Genomic DNA, 10,325 nt, shown 5'->3' with positions numbered 1-10,325 from the left:
TTCCGAGGCTGCTGCCTCGGCATCCATGATCTCACACCCACAGAACGGTAGACACCATGACAATATGACCAACAACAAAGAAGAGGAAGGTTGACGCGATCAATCCATCAAGCGGAAGTAGAAGTGCAACGAGCATGACCGGTACAACGCCTCGGTGCTGCCCGCAAGTTGCATCTGGCAGGGTCTACCAGACGGTCAATAAATGTCGGATTGCACTGCCTAGATCTGGCGCCCTAGCCATTACCGCATCCAAGGATAGTACTCTCAACTTTCCCAAATATCCAGACATCATCGCCCCACACTAACCAAGCTATCATCGGAAACAGACGCATGCACTCTCGCTTCGGTCAGTGGAGGGCCAATCCCGCCAGCAGATATTGAGTACCAGGACCGGTGACAACTAATTCACATGTGTATGTTAGGAAGCCACCGAGAACGCCCCATGTATGCTGGGACCGAAGTGCATCGAGATAGGATCCAAGCATGTCCACCGATGCCAGCATGTCGAGACTCAGAGGAACTGGAGCTTCATGTAGACGCCCTAGAAGGGTAACAATGCTAGATGCCACCGTCGTAGTGACCGAAACGGTCAAGGGTTGTCACCCAGAAAACTAGTGCATGGGAGATAACCACATCAACGCCCTTCTCTACACCAAACACCACGGTACCACCGACAACCCACTACCACGAAAGCATGCCTCCAAAATGTAATCCAGGTGCCACCAATGCCGAAGCATTGCTAACTCTGGAATTCCATGCCGACTTCTCCTTGACACCAACATGGCCAAGGAGAAGAGCCACCACTACCACCACGTCGCTCACCGGAGAGCCGAACACGCAGTCCACCTTTTGGGCCCGTTGTCCCGACATTCACGATCTCACACTCACGGAGTTGCAGACACCACGACGACATGAACAACAACACAGACGAGCAGGGTCGGCACCACAAAGCGAGCAAGCGGAAGTAGAAGTGCGACGAGCGTGACAAACACGGTGGCTCCATGTTGCCGCAAGTTGCATTCTTTGGATCCGCCGGTTAGTCGTCAGATCTAGCACCAGGAGTAACTCACCTTCCGAACCGGGCACCCTTTACTGTGTGGCGATTCACGCTGCTGACAATGGTCAGAGGCGCATAAACGCATTCAAAAGTCTGAGTGCAAGTTTTTTGAGAAACACAGTACAAACACAGATGCTCACTACACATATATACTCACCCCTATGAGCACCTCTGAGACTGGGTCGAAGAAACTGATCCGGCGGGTCTAGAAATTGAAGAAGCCACCATAGGTGCCTCGGTGTCGACGGGCTGAAAGAATAGTCCATCTTTTATGAGACATCAAAGTGTTAAACCTTGGGGATGCCTGCGTCCTCCTAACTAAGGTTGCAAGCGGTGCGGGATGTACCGCTTTGCCGCTACGCCGCCCCGCAAAAATGGCCCGTGCGGCGCCGCTAGGCTGACCGTGTCGTTCGAGCGGGCCGAAGCGGTCAGGCCGCGTTATCTGCAAGCCATCCCGCAAAGCCACACAGTCCAACAAAAGACAGATTGACCAAGGAGATCGAGCGTTTCCGAAAAGACCGACGCCTCGTTGATCCGGTCGTCGCCGCCGCCGCCTCCCTTTGTTACCGACGTCGCTGCCTCCCTCCTCGTTGATGCCCCGACCTCCTCTTCCCTCACCCCTAGGCCCCTCCACATGAGCGCACCTACCGGCCTCCCCGTCCCCGTTCAGCAGCTGGTGAAACCGCCGGTCCAGGTTGCCCACCGTCGCCGCGTCAACCAAGATCGTCCTGGCGCCGCGCGCGCCACCGCGGAGGACGTGCCGGAGGCGGGACTCCATGCGCCTGATCCGGACCGGCTCGTGGATGGACGCGCCAGTGTCCTCTTCGCGGACGCAGACTAGCGCGGCGACGCGGCCACCGTGCGTCCACATCCTGGCGTCAATGGTGCCGCAGCGCAGGTGGTGCAGGGCGAATACCTCGGATAGGAGGCCCGGGCGGTCGCCCCGACGAGCTCGAGCACGCAGAGCCTCCTCTCCTTGGCCGGCGGGTCGCACGCCCTCGGCAACGCGTTGGTGGCCGAGGCGGCGGCGGAGAGAGCGGACTCGAGGCGTGCGAGCAGCCTGTCGGCTCGTCGACCTTGCGGCCCGCGGCGTCGGCGACGTGGAGGATGTCCAACGGTCGTTGTCGGAGGAGACGTAGCGCTTCCGGACGCAGACGCCGTGGTCGGAGAGGGCGTCCTCCGCCTCCATCAGCACGCCGTGCTTTCTTTTCTTTTCTTTCCCCCCACATGCGAGCTGAAAACGTTCCAGTATACAGCTAGCTAGCCAACGGAAAAGAAGCGTTTGCGGGATGATGCGGCCGCCGCACTCCTGCCGCATTATCCGCTGTAATTCTAGCGGTTTGTTGCGGCAAACCGCGAGGGTCCGCACATAGGTCGTTGTCCCGCGATGCTTTGTAGCGGTCAGCCGCAACCCGCCCCGCTTGCAACCTGACTCCTAACCATCCAACCACATATCCAACCACATGTTAGTTCTCCTCCAAATGCAATTTTATTGCTTGTTTGATTCAAGGGATTTGCAAAGGGCGTTTGATTTAAATAATTGAACCCTACAAAATTTCTATGGATTGTTTTACTACACTACAATTCCGTATGATTTCTAAGAGGTTAGACCTCTTGGAAAAATTTCATACGTGTCTATAGAATTTTTCCTGCATGCAATCAAACGACTTTTACAACAAATTTTTGTGTGTTTTTTATTTTCATAGAATTTTATATGGCATGACATATTATTCATTCGTCTTTCTTAATCAAACATGTCCTTAGAGTTTTTACTTAGCACACGGTCCGCCCAAACTCAGGAATTATTGGTCCCTCCGCAACTGCACCGATGCACACACACATATGCGGCCGGACTTAATGAACTTTTTAGTTTCATGGGGAGGGTGTGTGTGGGATCTAGTAGATCGGGTCTTTAAGCTGCCATCGTTACAATGAAGTTTCGAGCCAATCGAATTGAAGTCTTATGATCTTGTCGGTCCCATGAGGTGATACACAAACAGGTTTTCTAGGGAAATGCATGAACGATCATGATTTTTCTCGCCCTTATATTGCACCCGATTGCTTTTTTTTTTAATACTTTTCCTTGAGATTTGATGCACATGGGCATCACTGATCCTCCTTATTTAAAAAAATCAAAAAGTCAAACTAAATGTAGATCCGAGTATCACATTTTAAAATCTCTAAAAATAATCATATTTTGTTATTTTTGTGTCGCCTATAATAAAATGAGGAAAATGACGTTCTTTTCCTGGAGGCTACGCTCACTCGCAACCTCCGGATGCACGAGCATCCGACACTCTTTATCCTACATGCGTGAGGACATACCTTTCTCAGGCCCCACCAACCAATTGTCCAAGAGAAAAGAAAATCTCATCCGTCTGACTCGGTCTGCATCGCTCACGTGGCTCAGCAGCTGCTCCCCCAGCTCGTTGGTAGCCCCCAGCTCGTTGGTAGTCCCCAGCATGGTCGGTTGCCGCCACCACTGATCTCGGTGTCGCGCTTGACGTGCCCTCATCACCGGCCACCTCCCCCGCAGCTCCCGTACCCTCGTCGCTGACCACACCGAGCTCCACCTCCCCTACACGTGACCGCCACCTCCCCCGACCTCCTCCTCATGCAGCCAGTGTGACCTGGTTGCTGGTCGTGCCCCACGGAGCATTGCCGACCACCCCCCAAAGTGGTGGTGTTGCAAGCCCCTGGCCGTCCTCCAGAGATGCTCCCACGTAGTATGCTGCATCGACTCATGGAGCACCAAAAGGGCCTCCACTGCCACGTCCTTAACGCCATCGAGCGTTGGGAACACGGGTGCTCTGCCCGCGAGGACGTAAGTCAAGATCTCGCCGATGATGGTGGAGCTCGAGATCATGGAAGGCACCGCTGATGCTACAACACTCTTGTCACGGCCAATATTACAAAAACCTTTCGTGGTTGCTACCGATCTTCGTCATGGGTGCTAGAAAAGGCAGTTTCCTGAGCTACAAGCTAGGTTACCGTCACCAGCCGTTAGGTGGTTAATTTTTTTTTTTTTGCCGTAACCTTTTTGTGTTTTTGCACCACAAGTTTTACGGATTTGCATCACATGAATATTTTTTTGCTACAATCGTTCTGCAGGTTTGCACCATACACTTATGTGGATTTGTATCATGTGATTTTTTTTGCTATAACCATTTTTCGGTTTTGGTACCATAGAAACCACCTTTCATTTTATTCAATGCTACAACTACAACTCCTTTTTCGTTACTTTCAGTTTTACTTTACTTTATTTCACTTTTGTTCTTAGTAGTTTTTACTTTAAACCATCTCCTTAATTACATCGAACCCATTGCAACTTATAGAATAGGCTATTTCCAACCCATGGTTTGGGTGTGAAATGTGGTTGCGTCTTGTGACAACGTAGTTGCGGAAAATAGTGGTTTCAGAGGTTCGAAGCAAAGCTCTTCCGTGGGACAATATTTCTTGGGGAAATACTTCCCGTAAAAACACTAAAATAACGTTGTTAAAAACAGGTTATCAACTTATTTTCTAGCGCCGTTGCTGGGAGGAAGCGCTTAGTTATTACATTCCCACTCACACATAGTTTATTTTCATTTGTTGTTATTTATCTTACTGTTATTGTTTTTAACTTTTTTTTTGTTCTCAGATTTACTTATAACTTTTACCATGGATACCTTTATATCAATTTTCCATTCAAGCATATGCCCCCTCAACCAAAAGGAGCATATGAAATTAATGTTAGACTAATAGAGATCCTTGAGTGGGAGGCTTTTGCAGGAGATCCAGAGAAGGTTCCATAAAAGCATATTGACAACCTTACTATGTTGTGCTCTACGGTGAAGTTGGATGCATGGACGGATGATGAACTGAAAGTAAAATTGTTCCCATTCTTGTTGAAAGTAAAAGCTAAAGATTGGTTATGCTCAAAACCTGCGGGTTACTTCAAATCATACAAATGTATCTCCGATGCTTTTCTGCAATATTATTTCCCGCAAAAGAAAATATATAAGCGTAGGTTTGATATTATGACTTTCAAGCAAAGCAACAATGAGAATTTGGTTCCAGCTTATGGTAGGTTCTTGAAAGCCCATCTCATCATTTGCCTGATTGTTTATTGTTGCATATATTTTATGGAGGTTTAAATCAATCTTTGAGAGATGATTTAGACACATCTTTTCATTGTTCTTTCTTTGATAAACCTTTGGAAGAAGCTTGACACTCTCAAATTAATTAGTTAACAATTTTTACCAATTGCATGTTGACTCTATGCGCAAAACCTATCCCTAGCGAGTTTGACAGTATTATTAATGAGTATCTTAAATATCAGATATTAGTGGAGAAAATCCTTATGACGATACTATAGTTAGAAATATTCTTTATAAAGCAATGTCTTTCATATCTAGTCATTTTTATCGTATTAATACTGGTGGAACTAACAAAGGAGAACAACCATCTACTGTTACTCCCATATCTTCCACTTGTTATAGCATTGAGGCGGGAAAGAATGGTAGAACTAAGAATCCTAAAGCTAAGAAGGCTCGTGTTCAATTTTTCACAACTCCATCAAGGGAAATACCTCAAGAGATTGTGGACCAAGTAAGTTTTATAGCAAAGAATATGTGGTTGAAGTAGAGTGGTATGCCATATATTGTAATGAATGATATATGAGAAATGAAAAACACATCAAAGAAGAAGAAGAAGCAAAATAATATTAGAGGAAGTATAAACTGAAAAATGCATTAGATAAAAGGAAGAAGCCACAAGATGGAGTAAGTATTCTCCACCTTCTCATACTATGTGTTATGATGACTCTGACTCTAGTGATGACGAAGATTCATTTATTAATGTTAACTTTGTTAATTGTTCTCAAGAAGAAGTGTTTGATGATAATAGTAGTTTTTTCTGAACACTCCTTTTGGTAACATTAATAATGATGAACTAGAGTTGGAACCATGTATGCCTACGATATCGGTTTGGTATTCTTTATGTTATATTAATGAGGTGCAGGAAAGTATATTGGCAAAGGATGAATTATGGATCAAAAAGAATACTATGAGTTGTTCCCTCACGATGGTAAGGTAAAGATTCAAAGTTTGATTATAAAGCTTTAACCCCCTCATGGCATAAAAATAAGGCCCATGTTCACCACGCTTGGTTCATCAATCCTCGCTTGGGAGTGAGAGTTTATTAATTTACAAGATGTCAATGCATCACTGGTACATGTGCATCACCCATACCATGTGACCCTACCATCATTTTTAGGCGAAAGCGCAAAATAACCTTCAAGATGAGTAGGTTCAACAATCACTAGTACGGGGGTTCCGCCCATACCAAGTGACTGTACCGAGATCGCGAAGTGAAAGCCAAAGAAGAAGAAGAAGAAGCAGCAACATGAGGAGGAGGAGGAGGAGGAGGAGAAGAAGGAGGAGAAGAAGAAGAAGAAGGAGGAGGAGGAGAAGAAGAATAAGGAGGAGGAGAAGAAGAAGAAGAAGAAGAAGAAGGAGGAGGAGGAGGAGGAGGAGGAGGAGGAGGAGGAGGAGGAGAGCAAGACGAAGAAGAAGATGATGAAGAAGAAATTATTCCTTTTATCCATCTTAGAAACTATCTAGCATATAATTCTCTCCAGCACTTTTTTTGCATTTTCTCTCTATGTCGTTTTCTTGGTTGGGTGAGCGAACTCCGTTCGTACACTGAATCGAGCAATTTTATTTTGTTTTCTATTTTTGCAGAGACTTTAATCTTGTGCAACGACATGGATGGTATGGTGTCAGCCGTGAAAAACCCCGCATAAGACACTTGGTTATTTCATTGTGACAACCTCAACAACAATTGTTTGGTAAAACCTTCCAACTTGAATTGTTGCAAATAAAAGTTGTAGTAGCAGGCTTCCCACCTTAAGTGGGATCGCTTTCTTTTAACTTTGGCACATAGGAGGATGCACACTCGTGTTCCACATGTCATCTCACATGCACTTCATCCAAATCTAGGTAAGAGTTAACACTCCTAGACTTAGGTCGTTCACTTAAGCGTGGTGCTTAGGTAGATGAACCAAAACTATGAGACTCATGCTTCCATCACATATGAGCTAACCATTTGCAGCAAAGAAGGAAAATAAAAATCTGAGAACTCAAAAAGCACAATTTTTTTGTTTTGTTTTCTAGTTTTGTTTCTACCAGGTTCATGAGGAAGGAAACTACCGGACCACATCAAGTAACATTGGTTGAAGAAAATGTCCATGTCCATTGAAGGAGAGGACATTCACACCACAATGGTAAAAGTGTATCACCCTCGCTTTAATCAAGCTGGAGGAGGTTACCAGTCCTTACACTCTTTTTCATTTTTCTTATGTTCTTGGGTTCAGTTCTTGCAAAGTTCTAAGCGAGGGGATATTATTTTTGCATCTCTAGAGTCATGTGCTATGTTATCTATTTCGTAAAGTTTCCGCAAAATCATGTATCTCGTTGTTTTGAAATGCTTTCTTAGATAATTTTTGTTTATACTTATGTGAGGGATAAACTTGCTTATGTTAGACCCCATAAGAGGCAAGTTAGAACTTTGATGCACCTTGTTCAACTTCTATCTAGCTTGTGATATTATTTATGATCCTCTAGAAATATTTCCATGAGCTCTATATTTTCAAAAATAAATAAATAAAATAGAACATAAAAAATATCGGTGATGACTTGGGTCTTGTAGTAATTAGCTTAAGAGTTTAACCTTTGAGATGCTCAATCCCATAGAAATTATTGATCGATATGAAGGAACTTTTTAAGTTATTTGTTAGACGGAACTATGTTTAGCAGTAATTAACTGAGGTTCATGCCAAAAACCGTTTTGTTTAAACCAAAGTGAGATATTGCTTTATGTGTGTCATGCACCACTAGCGTATAGCATTGATACTGTCGACAACTCCTCTAGACTTTAAACGATCTACCAAGAGAGAAATCTGAGATTTTGGCTATGAGTTGATTAAACATTTGTAATAACAATGTTATGACTGGCAAAATTTCAACTTCTCCATGCGAAGCATTGCAAACAAAGTTGAGGCACTCCTATGACCACTATGAGAAATCATTGAACCCCAAAACATCTCAAACAAAGAGCCTAGGTTGGTCAAGGGTGTTCCTTCTAAATCTATTCAATCCATTTTTTAGCTTTACATCTTTTGGCATGACCTTGTTACCAATGAGCTGAATTTCGTGAAAACCATTGAATAAAAGAAGTGTTAGACTATGATGCTATTTATACGTGAGTGTTGAAAACTAGACGCTCTAATGTTATGCTTATTTCGACATCTCCTCTCACTCTTAATGTTTTAAAGTCCCAAATATTAAAAAGAGGAGAGATAAAAATGTAATATGCAGATCGCAAGTTTTCTTGCAAAATTGATTTGGATTTGACATCGGGCATAGAAATCTTGATGAATCTCTATATGTATAACTGAGCTTGTGATGCCTTGTATAAATATGAGCTATCTTATTTTGATCTTGTAGGAAAATTAGGATATGGGGGGTCACTATTCATTGGTAAGCTAGATGAAAGCATTAATTTATAAACCATCTTGCTCATGACGAGCAAGGGTTTAGCTGGGGATGTTGATATGAGTCTAAAAAGCGACATGTTTTTCATTATATAATCATATACTTTTTTTGTCTCATTAAATGTTCTATCTAGCGCTAACTATGTCTTAAATGTAGGATTACAAGTTATGATTTATTTTCTTGAGAGATTTGCACAACTAATAGTTCTAGTAAAATTTATCACTTTTCCTTGTCTTTGGTCTGTGTGTAAGTGTTACAAACGTTTATGAACAAAGCACAAGCAAAGGAGCCAAAGGGGAGCAATTAATATGGAGGAGTCACATGCACCAAGACTTAGCTATTTCAAGGCTGGAAAGGAGTCAACATTTACATCACAAGATAATAAATATCCATGGTGATTGTGTTGTAGCCCTCGGCATACGAATACAACAAACCGAAGGACACCTCAATCAGAGTTAATGTGAAGAAATGTCGCCGAACTTACTGTAGGAATCCATAATACTTAACGATCAGAGGTATGGTCGTGATGACTGTACCATATGACCGTACAGACCGTTAGGACCACTTCGTCAAACACTCAAACCAAACAACATTTTTGAAGGCTCTAAGGCGATATTTGGGGGGGGGGGGGGGGGTCCCAAACACAAAACCAATCTCCGTGACGCTATATAAGGATGGGAAACCCTAGCCGCCATCACCAACTCCATCACATATTCGCACGACAGAGCCTTGCAGCCGTGCGAACTCTATTGATAGTTCTTCATTACCACCACCATCAAGGCATCCAAGGAAGAGGAGGAAAATGAGGCACCACCATGAAGTGCTGGGTGTTGGTCCTAGGCCGTGCACGCTGCCATCATCACCATCTCCATCAACGTCTGCATCTCTCTTCTTAGCATGTGTATTTGTAAGATTGAACATGGTTGTGAGCTTAATGATATATTCATCTATGTTTTATAGTCCATTCATGTGTGATTGATTGATCTTGTTCTAGGTTGAGTTATGATATCATATGTTGAGTTAGAATATGTGTGTTGTTGATCTAGTATTCATGTACATGGATTACAAAGATGATTTCACGAGATCCTTTGGTCTGGAAGGTTAATTTTGCCTTGCGAGTGAAAGTGGGATAATTATGCATAGTGCACACATGAGTGATAGCCTGGTAATCAAGAGGAGAACGTTTATTTGTCCAAGTAATCTCTTGTATAATAGTGGATCACACATAATCGCTCCTCTAGTACTAGTGATACCGAAGGCCTGGATACCACCTTTCATTCTATTCAACCCTACAGCTACAACCCCCTCATCAAACCCATAACAACTTGTAGAATAGGCTATTTCAAAAAACCACAGTTCGGGTGTGAAACGTGGCTGCATCTTGTGACAATGTAGTTGCGGGGAATTGTGGTTTCCAAGGATCAAATCAAAGCTATTTCATGAGACAATATACTTCGGGAGATACTTCTTGTGAAATACTACGATAACCCTATTATAAAATAGTTACATGTTAGCAACCGTGATTCCCAATGGATCTCAAACAACTAATGTATTCCCCTTGCTGTCACTGGATTTCACGACATAGCTATACATCACCACTCCTCTCACTCCATTACCTTTATCGATCCTTGGGGCATTGGGTACCTGACAAGTCTTTAAACCGAGGAAAGATACAAATCTAGATTCAATCACGAACACAATAATCCCATATCAAAAGATGCACATATTTCTGC

General features: G+C 43.7%; 1 protein-coding gene across 1 annotated transcript; it reads right to left on the bottom strand.

Moving 5' to 3' along the window:
• Nucleotides 1-1,485: 1,485 nt before the first annotated feature.
• Nucleotides 1,486-3,521, bottom strand: LOC127315392 (ACT domain-containing protein ACR5-like). Its single transcript, XM_051345885.1, has 3 exons — nucleotides 3,441-3,521; nucleotides 1,706-2,291; nucleotides 1,486-1,499 (listed from the first exon to the last, which is right to left on the bottom strand). Exons 1-3 carry the CDS (start codon nucleotides 3,519-3,521, stop codon nucleotides 1,486-1,488), a joined length of 681 nt encoding a protein of 226 aa, XP_051201845.1.
• Between the last annotated feature and the right edge of the window lie 6,804 nt (nucleotides 3,522-10,325).

Source organism: Lolium perenne, chromosome 7, assembly GCF_019359855.2.
Source record: "Lolium perenne isolate Kyuss_39 chromosome 7, Kyuss_2.0, whole genome shotgun sequence".
Lineage (NCBI taxonomy): Eukaryota > Viridiplantae > Streptophyta > Magnoliopsida > Poales > Poaceae > Lolium > Lolium perenne.
Note: the sequence above shows the minus strand (reverse complement) of the source record. Positions and strands in the feature narration are given on the sequence as shown.